Raw genomic sequence first — 26,243 nt, forward strand, 5'->3', positions numbered from 1 at the left:
TATAAAGTTCCAGCTTATTTTTAAATGCTGTTAATGAGATATTGTGAACCCTCTACACCCAACATCAATAAAAAATATGTGTATATATACATAAATATATATATATATATAATGCATTCTGATTATAAGAGACTTTCTTCTATTCCTCCTTTAGTATGTGGAGTTTAGAATTCATTGGTCATGCCACTCTTTCGGTTGGTAAATAAATCTGATTATACATATTGAATCTGCATGACCACATGACATGCACTTAACTAAATATTTGCTTTGTTGATGAAAAAACGACAAAGGTTTCTTGTATTGGGCAGACAATTATAATAATATATATAAAAAATAACACGGCATTAGGAAAACAAAATGTATTTTGGATTCTCAAGCAACTTAAAAATATCTTTAATATAATGTGTTTTGAAGCTGACCAAGCACTTGGTTAGCGAGAAGTACCCCAAGTGGGGAAACCCCATTTCTTTTACTGTGTTACCCCCTCTTTATCCTCCCCACCTCACAATAAGCCTGGAGGGGTCAATGGAATGCTAAAGGCCTTTATTGGATGATTGCATCATTCCGTGATGTATTAACTGAGGTTCTAGAGGAAAACTGGCCGCCTTCCAGCCTATTCAGAAATATAAAATCAAGAAGTATGTGATGTTTCGGTTAATTTCACAACAGATGTTTCAAAACAGCAACAACAAAGTATCAAAACGTTGCTCTCCGTTCTGTCCCGACAAACCCAACTGTTTATTCTTCCCACTCCTTATCCGTATTTAACAAGAAGGGCGTTCATTGGGTTACCGGTATAAGGCTTAATGCGCCAAGCAACCAATATATATATGTTTTCAATGTATTGTTTATGAAACGTCAGGTAACGGTTATTATAATCCAGCGTAATTCTGTATGTAGTTAAACCGGTCCAGTCCTTATCAAGCGAGACATTAGCTGTGTGTACTGTGTTAGCTGCAAATACCCGCAAGTCCACTAAACTGCTGCTAATGCTTATTGGAGTCACCTACATCCGCCCTAACGGAGTCCGCCCTAACAGAGTACGCCCTAATGGAGTACACCGTAACGGAGTCCACCATCATGGAGTCCACCCTAGGGGAGTACGCCATAATGGAGTCCGCCATTATTGGCTCCGGTGGTAATGTGAATCATGTTATGTACATGCTAAAGGTTGCTGTGTGTTCTGTACTGTCTGCGTGTCATGTGTTAAAGCCGCTTCCCATTTCACGGCTTGTCTAGGCTCCATTACGTCCGGAGCGCAGAGTATATAAAGTGACTGTCACACACTGTCACTATCACACACTGTCACTATCACACACTGTCACTACGTTCACTGTCACTATCACACACACTGTCACTATCACACACTGTCACTACGCTCACTGTCACACACTGTCACTACGCTCACTATCACACACTGTCACTATCACACACTGTCACTACGCTCACTGTCACACACACTGTCACACACACTGTCACTACGCTCACTGTCACACACACTGTCACTATCACACACTGTCACTACGTTCACTGTCACTATGCTGACTGTCACACACACACTGTCACTGCCATGTTCTCTCTGGAGCGCACTCTCTCCCGCCCTCTCGTTCGTTCAGCGTCACATGACCAGCCCCGAGCGCCTGCGCCTCCCCCGCCTCTCGCTCATATTGCGCATGCGTAAGGCCCTCGGCAGCTAGCGAGGGGTGTTTACACGCGCGCGCGAGAAGATGGCGGCGGCGGGGGAAGCAGCATGAGCGGCCTCACTCATTGAAACGGATCGCCATGGCCTCCCCTAGCGCGCAGGTACGGAGCAGGCAGCTCGCTGTTGGTGCGCACACCGGGCCCCTCACTACTTGGTGTCACCGAGGGGCGTTATTGACGGTGGGCTGGGTAGAAAGGCGCTGCAGCGCGGTTAGGCCCGGCCTGATTTCTGCAGCCTCATTGGAGCCATCGCGGGGCTTGGGTAGTGGTAAGAGGACTAGGCCCCGAAGGGCCGCGGCAATCGCAGGGCAAGTGGTACAAGGTCCCCGGGCGTTTGCGAGTGGCATGCCTTTTCCGTTTGCTTTATTAAGCCGCAGCCCCCGTAATGCAATAAATCGGCACGGCAGCCAGGCGCCCTCCATCCCTTACCCCCTATCCGTGTACTGCACAGCGCCTGCATGGGCAGTAGCGCAGCACCCTCGGCTTCCACGCACACCAGACCCGTGACACGGGGAAGCCGTAGTGAAAGTGGGCAGGGAGTGCGTGATCACAACCGTAATCCATTCATTCACATAAGCGTCTGTGTGTGCTGGGGATCAGGGCGGCATTGAAAGGTCATTCTTTATAGCGGAGGGCCACAGGTACCCCTAATACCTCCTGGGGGGTAAGTGACAAACCTCTGCCGAACAAAGAGGGCAGCGTGTCGGCCATGCTGGGGGCCTCTAGTGATTTCGGGTTTGGATCTGCTGGGAGCACGGTGTATGAGGATAGTGTCACACGGGGCTGGGTTATGGACAATATTTAGGTTTGTTTTGGTAAATAGTGATAAGTGTACGGGATGCGTTCTATTTACAAACATTGCTGTGATACAAAGTTGCTGGTTTGTAGTAAAGCCCACTCCCTAATCATGTTGTGTGTGCTCAGGTTTATAATGGGCTCTGCCTTTTGAATAAATGTCTAAATAGGTAAATGTTAAACTGGGATCACACCCGGGTTTGGGAGTTTTAAGCTGGAATTTTGGGGATGGTAGGGTTAATAATTTTAACTTGGGGAGCGAGCTTCTTCCGAGAAGCAGGGGTTATATGCGTCCAGGAATCAGGTGTGGGGAGCCTGACATAGTTCTGGATAAAACTAACCAAATGCAATTTTTTTTTTTTTTTAATCAAGTAGTTTAGCACAGAAGGAGTTAAAAAAAAAAAAGCAGCTTTTTTTTAACCATTGTTAGTTTAATTTATATAGCGCCATCAAATTCTGTAGCGCTGTACAATGGGTGGACAGGACAAAACAAGTAGTATATAATGTAACAATTTGACTTAGAGACAACAGGTGAGGAGGGCCCTGCTCAAACGAGCTTAACAGCTGTACCCTGATTAATTAGCGCAGGCGATTGGTTGTATGCTTCCAAATGGCAGCAAATTAGTCAAATTAACCACTTCGGTACGGCAGTGTGTAAAGAGAGGGCGCAAGCAGACCTATGGGGTTCCAAGTGTGTTTAAAAATTTCGTTTGAAGGCAGTGTAGGCACTGTGACAGCGCCCCCGAGTGGCCACGATGGCCCTGAAACAAAATGCTGCCAGGTGATGTGTTGCAACAATGGCAAAGCATGGAAATACGCACTACTGCAACAAAACCATCTTCCTAGACGTGTGAGCAAATACGCTTTCATAAGAACAGAACGAGAGACTAAACTGCCGCTGGTGGCCGTGTAGAAACAAGAAGCACGATTAACGGGATTCCAATTAATCAGCGTATTAGTGTTTTTAACCGCCTCCCGTAACAATTCAGTAATGAGTAGCCCTGTACTCTGTAGCGGCCCTACAGCTGCGTTACCGGGTGAGTGGAACGGCTCTCTGTAGCTAATATTGTTTGAAATATCTTTACTCTGGTTCCAGGGCTGCCTTGCTGCCAGGTTCGTTAGTGCATTATTGTGCTAACTAGCTCTTTGCGTAATGAGGCTGCTGGTGTAACCGTATCAGGAGTAAAGGGCTCCTGTGTTTGCAGATGTATTAAAGCTTGTGAGCTGCATTTACATTTCCAGCGGAGCACGAGACTGTTGGAATGGAAGTGGGTTTCCTTTTGTTTTTTTGTGTGATTTGTGCCGTATTTATAGTCTAAAGTGCGCCCGTTGACCGCAGATCTGTGCCGCTGCATTTAACTTGTGCTTAGAGGCTATATAATTATCCATATTGTAGCATTAAGGCCCGATTGGGAGTTCTGCCTGTTGGTTCCGGTTTAGGAGATGAGTGGCCCAGCCTTCTGATATTACATCCCGAGTTATAACTGGAGTTTGCTGTTACTGCATGCACCTTGATGAGCATATTCAAGTTATTTGTGTTATACATGGCTCATGAGGTGGCCTAAAGATAAAAATAATTACACGTATGTAACAGGCTTGGGCACATGTTTGCTGGTCATACATTATATCCTGGTGTCACCAGTTACAAAATTTAGTGTCTGCTGTTTCCACATCCTCCTGTGTGATCCTCGTCGACGTGCCGCCGTCATGCAGCGGGATTCCTAGTCGGTTTAAAAAAAAAAACAAAAAAAAAACGATCAGAGCCTCAGGTTAATCTTAACGAAGAAAGCGGCGGATAGGAAGAGTACACCACGTGAAATGTGGCTGTTTGCACAACTTCTAAACTGCCTACAGAGGTTTGAACAGAGTAAAATACACATATATAAATTATATATGTATAAATCATTTAGGAGGGCTATGTAGGCACCGCACAAGTGGCGATGAAATATAACAGTCACCTTCTAAAGTTTTCTGTGCTGTAGTAGTAGATGTTTTATCCACCGCGCTATGCGATCAGATTTGGAAGGGATGGTATGTGTTGGCTGTCCAACTTGCCCCAGGTTGCTAGTAATTAAATAGTTAAAGATTTACGACAGTTAATGTTTTTTGTTAGCTCCTTAATCTCCGTGATATGATTGACTGCTTTTACCCCCCCCCCCCCTCCCTGTTGAGTTTGGAAATATGCTGACTTTGTCTCCTTCATTTTGATCAGATATCTTATCGTTGTGTCCCAATACTGAGTGTCTGGTGAGGGTGTGAGTGCTTGCTTGAAAATGCTTAATGATCTAAACATGACACTTCATACAAGATACGTGGCTTTCTTATCCCAAACTTTTTGTAGGTAAAACATTCTCTGTGCAAATTGGACTAAAAAAAAGCGTCAAGTCCGTAAATCAGAGTTCAGTTGGGTGTCAGCAGGTAAAACTCATGGCAGTTTAGTATTAATCTATCTGGTAGCGCTGAAAGACCTCTAGAGAAAGGGTCTCTTTAGTAGATGGACTTATTTTTGTTGTTTTAATGATAATCGGTAGTATGACGGTCTATATGAGATCGGCCTCTGGGGAATCTTTCTCTGCCCGGTTATCGTTCCCGGGTCATCCTGATGTCTCCTGGCGGCGAAGTCCTGCTTCCCCACAAATGAGTGGTTGCTTAGCATAACAATTCTTATAAGTATGCACGTTGGTTTCGTATTTATTGCAGATTTTGTTAAAAAAACAAATCTAAACATTGCATGTATCTAGTTTTGAAGCGCCAACTTCACTGGGTTCTGCTTAATGTATGGATATGGAGGAGGGTAATTATTTAAAAACAAAAAAACCCAAATGTAATACATTTGGTTACTTTGATGCATACCACCGTATACTGTGTAGCAAATACACAAAGGTCTTTGTTTTAATAGGATTTGCTGGCCCGGGGCCTGCGGATTACTGTCATTTGTCACATTAGTGCCATTTCAGCAGTATGGATGTACATGTCCAAAGAATGGCGCATGCTGTAACTGCACTTTTCTGTGGCTGTTCTGAGCGTGTAACCATCTCGGGATTAAACCGTATTGTGTGGAACAAACGGCCTTCTGGGGGGGAAAAAAGCTACTTTTGATTTGGGAAAGGTGAATTAATAGGTGTTCTGATATTGCTCGGTGTCTCTTATGAATTGTTACACCTTTAATAAAAACGGCATTGTCCGTTATTAAAATTCTGCATTGTTGTAGTGTTTGATTTATGCCGTTCTGAGGCCACAATCAACACTTGTTGACGCAGTTTTTGAAGCAGGAATGGGCAAAAATTATCTCTAACTCACGCGATGCTTAACTTGCCAAAAGAATCGCTGAGGATTATGGTATTTTGAATTCTCTGTACTTTGCCCATCCCTAATCTGACTTTTACACTTGTTTGTTAAATGGATTATTGCCGACATCCTACATAAAGCTGCTGTTCTGAAAGCTTTGTTTAATATTCTTTGCCTACTCCGGGTATGTGATTGGTGTTCTGCAAAGAAAGAGATAAAAACACTAAGCGTTTCTGCGTGCTTCTAATAACCGGTTCTTATTTGGCTGGTGAATAGGTCCGTAAAAGCGCTGATCAGTTGGGCTAGAGAACTAATTTGCTGCCTCTTTCTTTATACAAAGGAGTACGGTATGGAATCTCTACAAGATGTAGTTCGCACGCTCTTCATAAGTGGATATATATGAACCATTCTAAATACCAGAGGCCAAACACTCAAAGTTGGGCTTTATAGCTTTTGTATCCTTAACTCTAGAACGGTCCGACCTCCCCAGCTTGCTGCCAAAAGAAATGGTCCACGATATGGGTGATAAGTTATTAATATCTGCCATGAACCTCGAGTGAGCCTTTACCTCCTTGTTGGATGTTTTTCTCTAATGTTTTGTTTTGTTCTTTCTGTAGTATATCTTTGGGGAGTTTAGCGATGACGAGTTCAAGCAGTTCTTTGTGACAACACGCTGCACAGTCGAGGTAAGTAAACATAACTGAAGTCTAATATCCGAGTGCTGCGCGTGTTCGGTATTGTACTAACCACCTCAAACCGTGAAGGATCTGAAATATCATTAAATGGAAGCTGTTGTATTCACAAAGGCCTGGAAGGGTAATTAGACATTGAGAGCTCGTTCTGTTTGGAAACAAATTTGTAGATTAATGTAGAACTGCTTTCTGTGACAGGTCCTATTCACCATCTACTGTTTTATTTTAAAAGGTCTGACGTTAATGTTAGTCCTGCTGCTTGCTTAGTAAAGCATTTGACGGGGAGTAAAAGCCGTTTCACGCTCTGTCCGTTTTTATCTTATTCCACCCAGATTTCCACAAGGAAAAAAACTGATAGGGTTGCAATGAAGCGCGGGTTTGAACACCGTTGACAAGCGGTAAAAAATCTTTAAGGGAAAGCTTGCTTTATGCAAACGCATGGTAGTTTGGATCATGTATTCCAAAAATCCTGAACTCATAAAGAGTGCTGTGCCACTCCAGTCTCGACTATCCTTACCCACCTCTTCCTTTGATAATAATGCAAATTTTTTCACTCTCTCCAGCTACCCCCTTTTAATGAATCTATTCAGTGTAGCCAACAGTCTTCAAGTGATCTTCAAGATGGTAAGTGTCTGCCTGCCTCATCTAAAGATATTGGAATAAGACCCTCCATTGATAATAGAATTCTGTGCCCATAAATCTGCTAATTGCAACATACTCGGCTTGTGACGTAAAGCTCTGTATTTCAGGAGAAGAGTATCAGAGAATTGAGTTTGGTGTCAACGAAGTCATTGATGTTGATGCATCGCTACTCAACAACACAGATTACAGTATTTCAAGCACCCTGAACCCTCAGGCTCCAGAGTTCATCCTCGGCTGTTCTCCTAACCCGAAAACGCCCAACGACGTTCTGCATGAAAACAACTATGACTCCATGGATGGCCAGTTCGCAGAGTTTGCCCATCCGGATGGCAGTGGCAATGCAGACAGCGATGGCACATCAGGGACGGGACAACGGGAGCGTAAAAAGAAGAAAAAAAGACCACCTGGATACTACAGTTACTTAGAAGGGGTTGGGGGTGATGAGGCCCCTGCAGAGACCCTTGTTAATGGGCATGCTAACTCGGCAGGACTTAACAGTATAAGCACAGAGGACCCTGAGCTTGCCGAAGATGTACCAATCTCTTCAGCTTCTCCTAGGACTTGTGACAGCCCGGATAATTCTGTGGACTTTAACCACGAAGCTTTGTCTCATGTTGCTTCTGTTCCTAATGCACTAGACGATGCCAGGACTGCTGGTCAGCTTGAGGAATGCAGTGTTACTAGTTCTGAACAATCTTTCGTGCCCTCAGACAGTGGGAGGGAGAGCCCAGTAAGGACAGCTGTTGTCCAGCCTTTTGCTGGTACTGATACTACTGAAAGTCTTGGCGTTACTAATGGACAAACACTTGACGCCCCAGAGGAGGGTTTGACCTCTAATGGGGTGGAATTGCACCCGGAGGTCAGTGCCACCTCGGAGCAAGCCAAGCAAGAGGATACTTCGGCTTCTATGGCTGTGACCCATGTTACTGGGGCAGCCAATGTAAATCAACCAGCTAAGTCATGGGCTAGTCTCTTTCACAATTCAAAGCCCTCACCAACCACACAGGTGGCTTATGTTGAGACTAAATACGCCCCTCCTGCCACATCACCCCAGGTCCCAGAGAAACAAGTTGAAGTGAAAGAGGGTCCTGTTCCAGTATCAGAGGATCCAGTAGCCATAAAGATTGCAGGTATATCTTAAGACCCCCGTAGTACTACGCCATAATACACCAGCAGAACATGTCGTGTATCGGGTTTGCATTTCTAAAAATATATATGGCCCCTGAAACGAGCCAATATTTGTGACAAAGTACCATTGGGCATGCAAAGTAAGATAAAACGTGTATATATTATCCAAGAATGCAAGGACTCACAGGCCTCTAACAAAAATAACTCGTTAAGAGGTATGCACGGTGGAACGGAATCGTTGATTTATTGTATGTGTACCTCTTATTAAAGAAGGTTTGTTTTATTAAAGACCTGTGAGTGCCTGGATTTTTGAATATATATATTTGAAAGACCAAGCGGAACAGCCTCAGGGTTTATTTGGGTAAGGCTGAGTGCAAGCACCTTTTCCTATATAAACACTTGATTTTATGTTAAAGTTGTAATGGCTGCATGGTGCAATTACCAATACATACGCGCAAGGTTTTGTCTCCATAATGCTCAGTAGCAACTGTAATTCTGCCCACTAGAGGGAGTGCTTCTCACCGTGTACGTGAGATGTTCGAACCCTTAATATATGGAGTCAGATAGTTAAAATATAGCTTTGTAGTCTAACCATAAACTGCTCTCTCCTAATCTAACATCCTTTCCAATCTGTTTTGAATACCCAAGTGGCTGTATGCGTCCCAACAAACTTTTTGTGATAGAATTTAAAAGTATTCTATTGCAGGGATTATAAAACGTGATTGTGTACTGGTATGGTAAAAACACACTAACCGTAAACAAAGGGTGTCCAATCGAGGGCCACAACTGTCTTTATTCATTCCATAGACGGCCGGTGTTTACTACGGGTGATGTGCAGCAGTGAACTTACAATAGTCTGAGAGCTGCCATACCCTGCTGGTTCACATCTTTGAGAAACACAAGGTCTTGGGTGAATTAAAGCGTGTTAGAGCTTGTGCAGGCTATACATTTCTTGAGACAATCGCATCTATTGGATAACACAGAAATATTAGATCTTCTTCTTGAGCGCTACCTCAAGCTGTAATTTGAATGTACAGAACTACAGTTTCCTTGCTTGTTTTCCAGGGCATTTGTACAAGACACTAATAGGAAGTGTATGAATATTGTGCATTGTACATGAACAATGCCTTGTACCTTGAAAGGTTTTATTTTTTTTGTACTCAAATACAATTGGCTGCGCTCGGTAATGCTTAAGTGTTTTGACTTAACACAATGTTTGCCTGTTCACAATGCTGGCCACTAGGCGGTGTTCAATTCACAGTTAAAACGTTACTTTTTTTCTGGTTGAAATGAACTTTCTGTGCAAATTTTACTTAGTAAAAAATACATGCTATCAAGAGGCAGACATCCCACCCGTACCGAGGCCATATTCTCACAAGCATATTGGTGCTTGTCAGATTTAGATTCTGTCTATTGCATTTGTGGCAGCGAATACATTACGGGTGTATAGCTGTACTTTCACTGGATGTGTGTACATGCATACTAGGTATCCTTCCATCCATAGTGTGAAAATCGCGTAATTCTGTTCTCCTTTATATAACAAAGGTTCTTTCACTTAGAAGAAATACATAGCAGCTGAACTGAGCCTTAGCTTTGTGATAACTGCACAAAATATTATGGTTGAATCTATCCTAAAGGTTTCTTCTTCACCATATGGTGTTCTGCAGCTTGATGCTGTATCTGTGTCTTCCTAGAGCATCTTGACATCCCATGTGGCCAAAAAAGAGCTACATGTAGGGCATTTCTATTTGTTTTCATTCAGGTTAAACATGTATTTAATGAGACATCCTAGTCCTCTAAAAATGTTTTGTGCTTGGTGTGGAGCCCATTTGGAAAGGACTTTTTTTGTACTTAAATATGCCTCCTGTTTTCAGTAAAGGCAGCCGAGGGAGAAGTTAACGAAGACGGAAGTCTCTTCTTCTAACTTCAGTAGCTGAAGAAAGCATACACCTGTCTTCATTCATTAAAATGTGCAAAAAATGTCTGAATGTGTCTCGTAGATTGAGAGCTTTTTGCACTTTGCTGCATGGTTCAGCTATGCTTTCACTCTTATTCCCCTTACAGAACTGCTTGAAGGAGTAAAGCTTGTTCATAAGCCGGTATCGTTACAACCACGAGGATTGATCAACAAAGGAAACTGGTGTTATATTAACGCTGTATCCTTAATGTCTGTTACTGAGTGAAGTCTATGGCAAGAGTCCATACCAAGCAAAAGGGGCGTAATTTTCACATCACAAACGTTTTGTTTACATTTAAGTTATCTAAGCGAATGGTATTTGGTGGGCATTTTAGATTATGTTCCTTGACGACCTATTCAGACGTTGCAGGCGCTGGTGGCTTGCCCGCCTATGTATCATCTTATGAAATCCATTCCAATCTATACTAAAGCCCAGAGGCCGTGTACCTCCACTCCGATGATCGACAGTTTGTAAGTACTTTGCTTTTTTCTGTAATTATTTAATTTTCATTTAAGAGGGGATGCTACAAACATTACATGTAAACACGTGGTAGAAGTAGGCTATCTCTGCTCCCACTTCTAAAAGCAATGCTTTTTGTTTTGTAGCGTGCGTCTGATGAACGAGTTCACAAGTATGCCGGTACTAAATAAGGCAAAACAAGGTTCGTACTGTCAATCGCTTTTACTATAGTGAGAAACGATTGTCGTGTTTTATTGTTTAGTGACTATTAATCAGTGTTGAAAAACATAAAGGGAACCTGCGTATAAAATAGTGTTGTGTTGGAAAGACTGTGCATGGGTCAAACATTCATTTATCAAATTATAGGGTTTTTTGGTTTTCCCCCTAGCTTCCGGGGAGAAGGTTGTCAGGGATATCCGCCCAGGGCCACCCTTCGAACCGACCTACATTTACCGTTTACTGACGGTTTCCAAATCGAGTCTTTCAGAAAAGGTAAGACTTTTTGGTTGTTTAATGGCGCCGTTCCAAAACCAGTAAAAGCTGATGGGTGCAAGGAATGTTCTTGCGGTTTCCAGCTGCTACACTCGTAGGACAGACTACACTAACCTCACGCTTGTCCAATCCCAGCATGCTGCCTCAAAATGTACTGCTGTATCGGTGCCGTACGCCATGAGATCAACATCCCTTTTGAACTTTCTGTCTATTCCTGAGGCTTGTCGTCCTCTTACAGGAAAACTGATTTCTTTAGTGTTACAGAAAGGCCCTAAAGTATGATCAGTTTTTTAGTGCTTGATCTTGTAACACAATGCTTTATGAAATCCCTGGCTGTATTTGTAGGGTCGTCAGGAAGATGCAGAGGAGTACCTTGGCTTTGTCCTCAATGGGCTGCATGAGGAAATGCTATCGCTGAAAAAGCTCCTTTCGCCACAGGACGACAGTAAGATTTTATTTTTTTTATTAGAGCTTGATTGTACTGATGCTGTCTCCACAGAACCTTCAGAATTTAGAGCAGAACAAACTGAATGCTCAAGTGTCTCTTGATAAGAAATGTTTACTCGCTTACGGTTTCGTAGAATATTTGTTGCTGATAACAGAATTTTCTCTTTAGAACTTGGTTTCGAAGCAGCTCACTGTTTGAAAAAGTCAGTGTCTTAATTCTTATCTTATCAAGAAGTTCATTCTCAGTTAGAATTACTGTATTTACGTAACTGGAAGTCAATTTGTGGGTTAAGGCTCTGGCTCATTTAACGTTAGTGAAGTGCCGATCCAAAACATTTCTCCCGGTCTTGGTGAAAATCAGGATATTAAAGTGCTGATGGAGAGTGATATGACAAATGACTTTATGGTTTTCTTTATTAATCCCCCAAACCTCATCTGCTGTGATTCACCAGTTTCCTGAGCTGTTAGGGCTTCCTTTTTTGTGTTGGGATATAGCTCTATTTCTGATTATTGGTTAGCCCTGTCATTGTGGGATTCTGGTCTTGTCCTCGCTTCCTAGTTCTGACTGTTTATAGAGCTGTCTTTAATCCCTGCATTTACTAACAAGGAAGCGATCTCTTACTCTGTATTCCTCCACACTTCCTGAAGGATGCTGCCCACATAGTAATTTAAGCAAACTGGTGCCATATCGCTCAGGTTCTAACAAATCTACCAGACCACGGAATTTGCTGGTCTTGGTACGTTTTTAGCTGCACATACACTGCAGCAGTAATGACTGATTATAGTTGACACATATAGCCTGTGAGATACTGTAATGGTAATAATTCCTTTAGATGGGTTGAAGATCACTTGTGGATATAGTCCAGATAGTACAAATGCATACCCAGCAAATACCACTCTAAAAACGCCTAAGGCATAAATATTGGGGATTGTGGCACACTGTATGGCCATTTATTGCTTATCCCAAGTTTAGCTGAGCAATGGAAGAAGGTGGCTTGGTCTTTTACGTCTCGTGGATGGCCAGGTGCGTCCAGGTAATGGAGAACACATGGCACCCAGATGCATTCATGGAGGCCGCACCTCGCAAATTATAGGATTTATGTCTTGGTGCCACATACCACAGCACACCTTCAGAGGTGTAGTGGAGTCCAGTTACCAGGTTTCTGCTAGAATAATAATGACCCATGAGTAACTGTAGAGACTTTTGCTATTTGGCAAATTCTAAGCAAGCAATTTTTTATTAGGAGCAGCCCAAGATATGAAAATGTGTGCAGGGACATAGCATGAAATGCGATGGATGTTGAGCATATTGGACAAGGTTATAACGGAATCCTTAAGTAATCTACAAAGCAATAGAGAAACTGATAGCTCAGTGTATCAAAAACATTTCTCTGTAAGTCATCATGTAGCACCATTATCCATATATTTATAATACGTATTTCTCCTGTCCACACAGAACTACAAATCTCCAACGGCCCTGACACCCAGCCTGGGAACGAAGAGGAGAGCAGCCAACATGTAGAGCAGGCTGAAGGCAGCGACGAGGAGTGGGAGCAGGTTGGACCCCGCAACAAATCTTCTGTCACCCGGCAAGCCGACTTTGTGCAGACCCCAATCACCGATGTTTTTGGTGGACATATGAGGTAGACATTTTGATCCACTTTAATAGGAAATAGAATATAAATATCTACTGCTTTACTGTTATGTTGGCTTCCCAATTAAGTTTAAATATGATTTTGGTCCAGTGTTGGAGCAAACTTGAGAAATGCTGCCTTTTGTTTAGACATTGCCAGCTAATCGTGCTTTTAAAGATCACTGGGTTGTATACTAGGCATTTACAGACAGCAGCAGAGCCAGCAAGATCCTTCCTAACATCTGTTGTCTGAGTAAGAAGGGTGGAGTGTGTCCTGCAATCTGAAACCCTTACCCACACCGCAGCTTCCAAAACTTTATATGAACAGCATGTTCCCCCACATCTATTAGTACAAACACCTCTCTAAAGTTGCCAGAAATGGTTTCTCAACGCTAGTTTGGGTTGAGAGCTTGGTTTTGGTGCTGTCAAGATTGACATGAAAGGTTCCGTTGGCGGAGTGCAGCGTATCGCAGTATCTCAATTAAACAAAAATTTACCAAGCAGGCCGGAATGTGGCGTGTATCAGTTATTGCTTCATGGTTTAAGATTGTTTTGACTAATTTGTAATTAGTTCAAATTTATCAACCTTTGGTGAAGCTCACAAAAAAACAGGGATCTGTGTCCTTCTGTACGTGGAGAATTTCAAGTGTTCCATGGTCAATGTTTTTAGATAAGGGTGTTTTTATTCTATGCACTACTGTTAACCTCTCCTTTTGAATGTTTGCCCATTGTAAAGCATCTTATTTAAGGGGGGAAAAAAACACTCCATTGTCACATGGGTATAGATAGTAGCCAGATGTGAAGCGATGACTCCTGATCCCTTTGCAGACTGCACAATAAGCTGATTATCTTTCACAATCCCTGTAGCGGTGTGTGCTAGAAACATCCACATCTGTACAACTGAATTCAATGTTAATAGAAAGATGTTAACTGTCGACACAGGGGATTCAGCTTTTTGGAAACGGGTCTTTTCCTCCTTTTCAACCAGGGTGGTTTGTTTATTCTTTTTAAAGAACAAAAAATCAAGATGAAAGAAAAGGTACTGTTGTGCTAGAATCCTCCTTGGGATGAATCACTGCATCCGGCAGACGTGGGCTGCTTGTGAAGAACAAACCACTAACATATTTCCACGTATGTGGGAGCATAATTAGGTGTGAAATATTTGACACACAAGGTGTTGTGTTGGTGGCTGTTCTACCATATCGCATCTCCCTGGGAGTACGCAACCTGTGGTTGCAGATCCTCCTTGGAAACCGTAGGTAGACGGGGGCTGATCAACCGACCATCTATTGCATTGTCACCCCGGGAAACCTGTATGGTTAATCTAACAAAACCTAAAATGTTTCAAATGAAGGCAGTGAACTTGGATGACTAATATGACTTGTATCATCTATTTGCTGTTACACCTATAAAATGTGCAAATTTCTTCAGTTCTCCAGAAGTTAGCACAAGTGCATTAAGAGTGAATTTTGGAAGGCTAATCGCATATTGCTCTCCCATTTTTGTTTTTGCAGGTCTGTCGTGTACCAGCAAAGCTCGAAAGAGTCTGCCACCCTGCAGCCGTTTTTCACCCTCCAGTTGGATATTCAGTCTGAGAAGATTCGCACGGTCCAAGAGGCTTTGGAAAGCTTGGTGGCGAGGGAGTCTGTCCAAGGCTACACCACCAAAACCAAACAAGAGGTGTGTCCCTCCTCGGCTGACCTTCAGTCCTCAGATCCAGACGGCTCAAAGAGCAGTCTTTTTACCCGGCCGTTGGCTTTCTGGTTTGGGACCGCAGGGAGTGCAGCTGAGGCGAGGTCCTGTATTAACTAGTTCAGCCACGGTTTGTGTTAAAAACGGATGTTGCAAAAGAATCTTCCACGGATATGTTACGTATTCCTCCAGTGTTTTTTAAATGTTGCAGAAGCAGATTGCGCCAGTGTCCAGCACAGAAGCGTATATTATACATTCCCTACTTTGACACGCATTGGAAGCGTTAATAATTTTTCACCTAGCAAACCCTGTTTGCCCTTGTTCTTTCGCCGGTAACATATAACCTCCTGGCTATTTGAAGACGGTCCCTTATGTGGCGGTAACCTTCAGGCCAAGTGGCTTGTGATTTTTTTTTTTTTTTTTTTGATGTAAGGTTTTGGTTGCTAACCTGTCATTTTCGGTATTCACAGAAAGACCACTGTTCAATTAAGGGTTTGGGAGAAAAGGGTGTTCACTTTACGTACCAGTGGCTCTGTCTGGTTTATATTTTCATGTCTGGACTGGAAATAAAATCTCTGCATGATAATTAGCTCTAGACATGCCCTGTAGACAGACAGAAGCCTCGCATAAGCCGTTTTTATGACATTTAGACAAGTGGTCACTTTCAAAGCAAAATATCTGTTCATTTTCTCTTTTTGTGTTTGCGGCAGTTTAGAAACATGTATTTTGGTTATTTTTATTAAGCATCTATGCATACAGCACCCTTGTTCATATGCATAAAAATATTAGTATTCTCGTAATCTGTATTCCCGTCAGGGTAATGTTTTTAGAAACAAAGACTCTTCTACCTCACCTTTTACCTGTGTGGAAAAAAATATTCTAGTCCTCAGTTAACCAAAATAGAAGCATCAGTAAAATGTTTTGTCACATTAAAACTAGGCACCCTTCTGGCTTTTTATTTATTTATTTTTTTTTTATTTTAAAGATTTTTCAGCTTGACAAGCAGTATATACTTCAAAGCGGACATTTTGGCGTTCATATTCAACACAAATTAAAAAGCTGAGGCAGTTGAGTTGGAGTCTCCTAAGTTAACACATTAATTTCCTTTTCTCTTCCGCCGTCACCTTTAATGGGCATGTCTCATGAAGTGTCAAGTATAATCACCTTGGGTGGCCCTAGAGCTCATCTTTTTTTTACCCCCCAGGGGTCTCGGTGCAGGTTGATTTATGGCAGGGTTTATGTATTCTGTGTTAAGCCATTTCCTTGAAGGCAAATTATCTCATTGGATTGTTTAACCAAAATTCAGGGAGGTTGTTGAAACGCTGATGATAATCGTGAGTTAGTGTGACGTTGCTGCGTTCACACTTCTAGAATATTTATTGTGAACGTCTTGTTCTTTCACTGTATGTTTGGGCTCTGTAGCACAGTCGTTCGCAGTAGCCAATGTACTCACAACATAGATAAGATGAGAGCTGGCAGCATAATACCAATTAAACAATTTCTCAAAAACACCCCTACTTGGAATCGCTCCACTGTTAGATTCGTTTTGACACAAGCTTTGCCTTTACTAAGCAGATGAAACTTTGCGTAAATCCTGGCGACCATCTTAGAAATGTAGGTTATTCAGGCAGCCATGCTTCTTGGGAGTCTGGCTGCAGAATAGAAGCGATAATTACCCTCATTGCTGTGCTGCTTGTGGTGAAACTGCCTGCCCATCACATCAGCTCGTGTTATTGTATCAAAACCCATCCAGCCGCTTGGATCCGATACCCGCTTCCGATTCCAGACCTGCAAATTGTAGTGTCTGCGGCCTGTCTTTACCAGCTGGTTGCCAGCTAGGTTACGCGCTCTGAGGAAGCTCGAACGAGGAAAACAGGCTAATAGTAAGAATAGAACATTTCTTGAAGTCGCATAGATATTTGTTAACAATGTGCACCCCTTATTTTTAGGTACCATGTTGTGGAATACATATCCAACTTTCTTTGCTCCTGTAAATTTGTTCCTTCTGTTCTTGGATGGTTTATCCTAGTTTTGTCGAGCTGTCTGCAACGCAGTTCATGGCTAAGCTATTACTATGTTGATGTTTCTCCAGGTTGAGGTTAGTCGCAGAGTGACCTTGGAAGAGCTGCCCCCTGTTCTAGTCTTGCATCTCAAGAGGTTTGTGTTTGAAAAGACTGGCGGCTGCCAGAAACTCATCAAGAACATTGAGTATCCTGTGGACCTGGAAATTAGTAAAGGTAAAAAGGAAAGTCATCTTATTTATTTCCCACCTTGGGACCAATGTTAAGCTATTTGATGTGGGTTAAATAGAAGTAAAGTAATTTTAGACAGCGGGTTTTATTCACTAAAGTGAGATTCGCCTGCAAAAATGTCTCCCATCCCTGAAGCAGATAAACCATTGAGATCCTAAAAGTCACTTCATAAAATTTAACTGTCCAGTCCTTTGTAATGTGTTGGACACTTGAAGCTGTAGTTCTCCTGGAGACTTACTTTAGTGTTAACTTCAAATTTGACCTAAAAAATGCATGGTGGGCAAATACAAAAATAGTTATTGCTTATATAGTTGCTTTTGAAGTCTTGAGCAAAAATAAAAAAACATTAGCTACCTCAATGTTCCTATACTGCAATGCTTTACTCTATTAACATTCTGTTATTTTCTAGATCTGCTTTCTCCTGGAGTGAAAAGTAAGATTTTCAAAGGCCAAAGAACCTATCGGCTCTTTGCAGGTATGTTGGTTTTTAAAGCATGAGAAAAAAAAATTTATTTGTTCTTAAAAGGGTATCTATTGGTATTTAAAATAACTATTTTTAATATCCTTCAGTCGTCTATCACCATGGAAATAGCGCAACTGGTGGCCATTACACTACAGATGTCTTCCAGATTGGTCTTAATGGCTGGTTACGCATAGATGACCAGACTGTCAAAGTGATAAACCAGTACCAGGTGGTGAAACAGACTGTGGAGCGTACGGCCTACCTCCTGTATTACCGGCGCGTGGACCTGCTGTGAAGCTGTCTCCATGCGCAAAAAAACAAGCTTCATGGAACGACTCACATCGCATCTCCTTTTTATCCTATGCTCTTTTTTTCGAGTGAAACTCTTACCTTTTCCCCCTTCCTGCAGCTCTTTCCTTCCTTCCTTCCTTGAATTTTTAGAATAGTGTAGGTGGAAATGTGTAAACAACTCCTACTGCTATAACCCTTTGGAGCGCCATAGCTGGTGGATGGGTGGCTACAGACAATGGTGTTACTGCACCTCGACACCGAGAGGGTTAAGCGTGCCATGTAACTTGCAGCGCTGAAATCATTTATAGGATTTAGTCAAATGTTTATGGAGGTGTTCTTTAAACTGCTGATAGTTAACATTTACGCTGTCAGAGGGTTCTTCAGGGCTGGTTAGAATGCCAAAATCTGCTTGGGTAAGATCCTTAAAGAAGGTAAATTGGGGAGATTTATGATTCAACTTACAAAAAAAAAACTGATACAAAGTTTTTAAATATTTTTTTAGTGTCTAGGCTAACAGTGGCAGTCCTTTTCTCCTTTGACATCCACAAGCCTAGCCAAAGATACATTGCACCAGCATCAAATCTTGTACATTTCTGTGAAAAAGAAATATTCTCTTGAATTCATGTTTTGCTTCTTCCCCACCAGCTGTTTCACACCATTACAATCCCTGTCATCAGCTTTTCAAATCATTGAATTTAAAAGAAAAAAAAAAGGAAGAAAAAAAATAAAAATCGGCTGCTTTTTTTCTCAAAGGGTTTCTTGTAGAACCCAGTTAGAAGAAAAAAATATACAAAAAAAACAATGGCTTAATTAAGGTTGCTGGGTGCCTCATAGGAATAAATACACATTCTTTAAATGTGAGGTATTAGGCTGTTTTATCTTAGCTGCTGGATTGACTGAAACATATTCAATTGGTTCTTGTAGCAAAAGGATTTAAAGCGCTGCAAGTGAAATAAAGTTGGAGTTAAAGGTTAGTCAGTGCAAATGGTTGATCCTAACTTTACTGCTACTCGGTTCATACTGCAAATACTAATGAGCTCACGCAGGATTAAGGATGGTGGGATAAACGATTGCTCTGTTTAATTTTGCTGTCTTGCTCTCCTATAAGTCCCTAATTGTTACACAGGTTAGTGATATTTAGGAGTAAAGTTCTTGCCCATCAATAAAAGTCACAAGTTGGTTTAAAAAGTGTGGTTTGTTCCTTTTCTTTGTGTTCTTCAGATATACCGGTATTGTTCTGTTTCATTCTTACTGTGCCTGATAAACTGCACACGCTGAACGTAAACCAAATGGTTTTATTCCTGCCACAGTCACACTTTGTGGGGCCTGTATTAGGCCACATGGGGGCAGCATTTGCTTCAACAGCTTCTCGTCCAAAAAGAGGTCTACATTTGGCTTGAACTACGAAGTGAGCTTAAAAATGGCTCAAATGTAAAGGTAAGGAGGGCAGTTCTGTATAAATGGAGCCTTTTATGGCATTAAACATAAATACTGTAGTCACTCATTTCATGGGTTTTTGTTTTGTTACACTCTTGAAACTTGTGTTAATCACAGCGTCTTGCGCCACAAAGATTTGTGCACCAGAAAAATGCATGATTTTGATAGTTTGAAAATGTTATGCCTGGTTTAAAATGTTGTTTTTGCTGTTGTCATAAATTATACGTGGCTCTTGCAGTGGTGCTCTTCTTGCGTATAAAGGCACATTGTATAAGCACACCAAATCTGCCTGTCTGTCTCCCTTTGACGGCTTGATTAGGACATTGACTCTGCTTGCCTGACGGTTTATTCCAAGTGACTGGGGTTTGTCGGGCATTTTTCTGCTGGTAACCGGCTGTGCTTTTCATGGTCTTGGCTGCATTCTGCCAACTTTCAGAGGCCTTGTTTGGTCGCCAGGACTGATGTGGGATGTGTTCCAGGCTTTGTTTTCGTGTACCTGGAAGTAAACCCAGAAGTACAGCTGTCAAGAATCTCTCTTCAGCTGTTCCATTGGTGCGCAGTTCATATGGTCACCTCCAGCTATGGTAAGCTTTATGCTGATTTCTGTGATGCTGATGCAATCTTATCAAGTGACTTTTTTTTTTAATAGGTTACTTTCTGTATATGTATAGGTTTTACGCAGGTATGCCAGCCCCCGACTATGCTAGATACCTTCTGTTGAGGATACGCCTAATAAGCTGTTAAAACCATGCCCTGGATAAGGTGCTTTAATTATGCTAATGGTTTTTATGTCTGCTTGTGTATTCCTCTCCTGGTTAAGAGGTTGTGTGCATTTGATCTATTCAGGCTTCCTCACTCCTGTGGATAATCCGCATTTCTGCCTCAATTCTGGACCCTTCTTACATCTGGTATCTGACCCCTTTAATTTCAGATTATGCAAATTAAGATTACGTCTCAGATAATGACAGTAGAGTTGGTGATCCTGAAAGATACTACCCCTTTTTCCAGTTGATCTGAGACGTTGGTATCTTTCTGCTGTCAGATCAGCCACACATGTAACAGAAGCTACTGTCAAAATCTTTAAAGGCCTCAACCTTTCAGTAGAGCAGTGAAGACGTAACATCTCTAGTCATCTGACGATATTGCAGAGCGAAGGTTAGTTTTACAAGAGGAACCGCAGGATGTTTTCTAGTTTACTGTTACTCAGGTTTTGGTTTCACGTCGACACGAGAGCCTCCCCTTTACAGTCCTCTCGGGCTTCAAAGAATCTGGCAGTCGGCCTCTACTCTGCAAACTCTTGTTGCAATCACACTTCAACGCTTAGACCAAAGTTTGAATCGGGAAGAATACGATTTCCTCAAGAGGTGGTTCTATAAGACAATGTATGCTTCTTGTAGGGGTAAGGTGGCGGCAGGATTTGCAGTTCTATGGGCCCTAGAGCACATAAGAAATCTACGACCATTTGTACTCCTGTGCTGGGGTGTTTTTGTTCTTTACACCATGTCCAGCTCCTTGACCATGACTGTTGGTTTAGCAGGGCATACTCGGCAGACAAATTTTGGCCTCCCTCAACCAAGGAAATTCCAACGACTGATGCAAGCAGCAGAGGATAAGGTGCTGTTTATCAAGATATGTCAAGGCTACTGGTCACCAGGAAAATACATGTCTCTCTAATTGGGTGTGAAAGCTCCATTATCGGATGATGCTCCAAACAGTGTGGTATGAGTACACCCCTTCTGAGACCTTTTCTGAGGATCTTCCTATGGGCAAAAGCATTTTTTTATTTTTTTTTACTGTACGCATTTCATATCAGCGGAGTAGAGAATAGACTGGCAGACTTCCTAAGCAAGACAACTCTACATCCAGAGGGACTGGTCTTATATATATGGGGTATCCCTGAAATACACCTTATAGCCTCCAGGTTGAAGGCACAAGTCCTGGTGTCCTTTTTGCTGACTATGAAAGCATTTTGTGGAGACCTTTTTCTCACAAGTGGAATTTCAACATCTGCAGGATTGTCTAGAAAATCTGACCAAGACATGCTTCAATTATTCTGGTAGTTATAGATTGGCCACAGAGGATTTGGTATGTAGATTTGATTCTTCAACTCAAAGGCTCAGTTAAAGCTTACTAATTATGTGACAAAGGGCGCTTCTGATGGTTCACAAAATCTCAATTTAGTTCTCCTGTGTCTCACTTTATATTGTTTCTGATCCATTACAGAAGATTTCTCAATTTACTGCCTTTAATGATTGCTGCCACCTCCTGAAAGAATGACTGAACTATGGGCTTAGTGAAGCAGCTCTGTTCAGTTTTGTTCCAGATAAAGTGGTTGTGTTGCCTCCAGAATCTTCTCCCAATGTACAACCTGTTATGTACAAAACCTGAGGATCAGTGTATTACTACCTGTCTGGAAGAAAACTAAGTGGAAGTCCGGAAGTCTTCTGGAACAGATAAAGGTCATAGCATATCCTGATTATAGCAAGATTGCTCATCTTGACCATTCAAATGGCTTACTCATCAGCTGCCAAGACATTAACCACCAGTGTCGATACCCGTTCTGCTTGTGTTTTGTAGATATCCTTGGTGGAAAGGTGCATAATATCACCAGTTTGCTACACTAAAGTGTGAGGCCTTAACAGTGCACGAGCCCCTTGCAGTCATCTCTGCTCAGTGCATGCAACTGGAAAATAATTGTTCTCTAGGAGAGTTAAGAAGCTTTTCCCTTTAGACTCCAAGGATGAAGATCTCTGGGCTATTCCCCAAGTGGATTAAGCCACTATGAAGACTGCAATTCCTTCTGCAATAGAGATGCTTCCCTCTTCTAAGATCCTATGTATAAGAAGGCAGAGGGGCTGCAAAAAGCTTTAGAAGCAGCTAACTTACGCCCAAACATTGCCACTGCGTCCACAGCCAAGGTCTGGCTCCCACAAGCTCTTGAAGATATGTCAGCTAGCCCTGGGTCCAAACAAGTGGCTATGAATAACAAATACGTGCCTAGCTATTAACTTGTGCAGCATCTCACAAGGACAGTCCTGTTGCTTAAGGCTTGGCTGGCAGACAATTACTCCACAAACCACATGTGGCATTTCCTTTCTGGGGTAAGATCTGTTTGAATCAAAACACTGGAGATAAAAATGTGCTTTCTCAAAGGAGCGCCTCCAAGGTTCAAACTTCATCCCTTTCGTTGCTCAGGGGTTAGAGGAGAGTCCAGTTGCTTTAATTTTGTGGAAAAACCCTATCTGCATCCCAAAGGTCAAGCACAGAGAGAAAGAGGAAGGGGCAGAGGTGACCCTGGCTGCAGATTCTGATGCCGGAGGCAGGCAGGCTTTCCTTCTGCAAGAATTGGTCATGATTACTTCAGATCCCTGGTTGCTATGACATTTCATCCAGAGGAGACTGTTTTGTTAAGGTTATCAACAAATTTTGGTTTGCAAAATCACAGCTTTTTTGAATCTTAGACGTTAAGGTAATTCCCTACTTGAACAACTTGCTGATGGTGGCTCCCTCAGAAAGCGCTCGGCACCTGATCATTACCTGTAAAGCGGCAACATAGAACATCCATACCTTTTCGAGGCATTACTTTTTTGGGACCTTAGGGCTCTGTTTGGTAGTAGTAAAGTAGTAAAGAATCTGCTGTTTCTCCCCACCCCATTATTTTTGATCTTTGGTATATCGTTATCGGTTTCACCACGAATTGCGAGTTCTACTTAGAACTGCTGATCCCTCCTTTCCCTGCTGATATTCCCTCCCTTCAATGCATACTATTTTTTATTTTTTTTGGCAAAACTATTAATACCTGAGTGATTTTTAACCGCTGAAGGTGAACATGAGGGGAGAATTTTTATTATTTTAAAGGTGACCTTCCCCTAATATGAACCACTGATTCCAACCGTGTGGGTAAGCCAAGCAAGGCAGCTTTGGTTAGTCCCTCATACAATCTCCCAATATGCCTTTTTATCGGGCCCCGAGTGCTGCATTCCTGTGTGAAGTGCTTCCCAAGATATCTATGTGAGGAAGTTGTTTGGAAGTAACTTCAAATAAAGCATGCAGTTGATTTGGGAGCCTGCAATGGAGGAGATCAAAGGCCCTAATTATCCCAGGGAAATGGTCCCTTCTAGGTCACTTGCCTTAACCCTTTAACTTTAACAAGGCAAGGGGTAAATATTTACAGTATAGATACTTGGCAAGGACTTATGACAGAACTCTCAGAACATTTCTAAAATTCCCATTTCTTTCGATTTGTCAAATGTTGCGTCTGACGTTTTTTGGTATTTTCTCTCTTTGACATTGTTTTCCTATAACCTGTCATTAAGTTTACACTGCAGCGTTCTTACTCTAGCTCTTACTTTATATTTTCTTAAAGGCTTCATACAATTTTTGCACCAGTTTTTCAGACTTGCGACCTGTTGAGTCAATATCACTATTTTGGGATGGGGGTACCAATGTCATGGCTAACTCTTTTGCAGCATAAGCAAAACTGTTTCAGGGCGTCTAATCTCTCTAACCCTACGTTTAAAATTGCGTTCAACTTGCATTTGTACATGGATGATATACCGTTGGCACTGTTTACGTCTTTTTATGCAAATGGTCATGTTTATGTCTGTCTTCATAATGTGTACTGTTGGAGCACCATACAGGTCATCATCCCTAGTCTGGTTAAGCATCTGGTTATGTGACTTTACACCAATGTAGGAATAAAGCATTCAGAAATGTTCTATATTCTTTTATCTGAATACATCATTTCATTGTATGACTTTGCCAGACCATGGTTGTTAGTGTGTGTGTTCTGTCCCTTCCCTCATAGACTCTGCTTTAGGAACCTTGTAATTTCAAACACCCTACAAAGTATATCTGCATAATATTTTTCCCTGGTAATGTAGATATTTTATGAAGTAAATGCCTCCAACATGCTCTGCTTGCTCATGGACAACAGGATCCACTGCCATCGCTAGCTTTCCCTTGCCATCGCTAGCTTTCCCTTGCCATCGCTAGCTTTCCCTTGCCATCGCTAGCTTTCCCTTGCCATCGCTAGCTTTCCCTTGCCATCGCTAGCTTTCCCTTGCCATCGCTAGCTTTCCCTTGCCATCGCTAGCACTCTTTTCTAAAATGTTGGCAATGCGTTAATTCTCCACTGGTCAGAAATGAATTCTGTGAAAATTAATCTACCTTAATTAGGAACACAGGCTATTTTGTCAGACACACAATGTGCTTTGGAGGTATAACTGTTTAACGCGTTGACAACTCTGTGCATTTGCGAAACAGTCTCCATGCTATGTGAAAAATAAAGTGTCTATCTCCTCCTATTAGTTATGATCTCTCTATCTCATTGTTTTTGGACATGTTGTATGTTTTCAGAGTTTTGGACACGGCAACGCTTTCTGCAAATGATTATGGTAAATTACTCAGAACTAATGATTTGCAGATGTCTAAGGAGCCAATCTGAGTTTAAGGGGAAAAGTAGCTGACAAAATTGACCAAACCCTGGTGTATTGTATAAAAATGTAGTTGTGATTGGGTGCCAGTTATATGCAAGCTACAGCCATTTAGATGAAATTAGCTGCTTTGTATTACTATGGCAGACAGAGCTGTCATATAGTTGGTTATATATGCTTTAATAGTAAATTCATACGTATAATATACACGTCACTTAAATTTAATTTATAATTGTGATTTTGAATAAGTACCAAGATATGTTTTGAAAATATGACAATCAATCCTAAAGCAAATTAAAACTACCCCTTCCCTCGCCTTATTCCTGCATCAGAGTACAAGAGATGCATATGAAAATGCTTATTTTTGCTTCATTTTAAGGATTTTTGTTAAAAGGAATAGAGGAAATGTCGTTTTTTTTTTTTTTTGGTTTTGTTTTAATCTTAGTTGAACATAACCTTTTAATATCTAGGCAAAGAAGAATCCCCTTTCATGGGAAGAAATCCTAACATGGCATCCTACAGAAAAAGGTAAAATGCGCGTATTCTGTATGGAACACATTATTATTATCCTTTATTTATATAGCGCCAACAGTTTACGCAGCGCTTAATACAATACATAAATTCAAGGGATATGACAAGACAAGAATTGACAGACTAAGACAAACCGATACATTTGGTGGAGAGAGCCCTGCTCGCAAGCTTACAATCTAGAGGGAAATGGGGTGACAAACATAAGGCGTAGAGAGGGTGAGAGGTATTGTGGGGGTTGTATCGATGACAAGGAAGTTCTAGCAGCTAAGATGGTGCGGCTTCTCTGAAGAAGTGGGTTTTTAGATGTTTCTTGAATGTTGGGAGGGAGGGAGAATGCTGAAGGTTCCTTGGGAGAAGATTCCAGAGATATGGGGCAGCTCGAGTGAAATCTTGTAGACGGGAAAAGGAAGAGTTGATGAGTGAGGAGGAGAGCCTTAGCCCATGGGAGGAACGTAGGGATCGAGTAGGAGAGTATTTGCTAATGAGGTCAGAAATGTACGGAGGAGCAGTATTATGGATGGCCTTATATGTCAGTACCAGGATCTTAAATTTAATTCTAAAGGTAATTGGGAGCCAGTGGAGGGTTTCACAGAGGGGGGAAGCAGAAGAGGAGCGACGTGCAAGGAAGATGAGCCTAGCAGCCGCATTAAGGATAGACTGTAGAGGAGAGAGTCGAGACAGTGGAGTGCCAACCAGAAGAGTGTTGCAGTAGTCAAGACGGGAAATAAGGGAATGAACCAGGGTTTTTGTGGATTCTTGGGTGAGGAATGGGTGGATACGAGAGATGTTTTTTAGGTGCAAGCGGCAGGATCTGGCGAGGGACTGAATGTGAGGGATGAAGGAGAGGTTTGAGTCAAGGATGACCCCAAGGCATCGGGCCTGGTTAGTAGGAGAGATAGTCGTGTTG

General features: G+C 42.1%; 1 protein-coding gene across 2 annotated transcripts; it reads left to right on the plus strand.

Annotated features, from left to right (window-relative positions):
* Positions 1-1,782: 1,782 nt before the first annotated feature.
* LOC149299231 (ubiquitin carboxyl-terminal hydrolase 10-like) lies at positions 1,783-17,937 on the plus strand. Of its 2 annotated transcripts, none has more exons than XM_089486482.1 (14): positions 1,783-1,803; positions 6,402-6,470; positions 7,040-7,114; positions 7,159-8,248; positions 10,311-10,402; positions 10,565-10,674; positions 10,810-10,865; positions 11,052-11,155; positions 11,501-11,600; positions 13,059-13,245; positions 14,750-14,915; positions 17,020-17,164; positions 17,589-17,654; positions 17,750-17,937. In XM_089486482.1, exons 1-14 carry the CDS (start codon positions 1,783-1,785, stop codon positions 17,935-17,937), a joined length of 2,469 nt encoding a protein of 822 aa, XP_089342608.1. The 2 variants fall into 2 exon arrangements, with proteins under 2 accessions (XP_089342608.1, XP_089342609.1); XM_089486483.1 differs by having other exon boundaries at positions 7,040-7,100; positions 7,226-8,248.
* The last annotated feature ends 8,306 nt before the right edge of the window (positions 17,938-26,243 follow it).

The sequence above is a fragment of the Sceloporus occidentalis genome, unplaced genomic scaffold (genome assembly GCF_023333645.1).
Source record: "Sceloporus occidentalis isolate IW3139 unplaced genomic scaffold, rSceOcc1.0.p SCAF_29, whole genome shotgun sequence".
NCBI lineage: Eukaryota > Metazoa > Chordata > Lepidosauria > Squamata > Phrynosomatidae > Sceloporus > Sceloporus occidentalis.

What these genes read in the sequence shown, in the direction of transcription:
- LOC149299231 (XM_089486482.1), top strand. Translation starts at nt 1,783, where the DNA reads ATGGCCTCCCCTAGCGCGCAG. An exon ending in AGTAGCCATAAAGATTGCAG is followed by an intron (nt 8,249 to 10,310) that starts GTATATCTTAAG and finishes TTCCCCTTACAG; the next exon opens with AACTGCTTGAAGGAGTAAAG. An exon ending in ACTGGTGTTATATTAACGCT is followed by an intron (nt 10,403 to 10,564) that starts GTATCCTTAATG and finishes CGACCTATTCAG; the next exon opens with ACGTTGCAGGCGCTGGTGGC.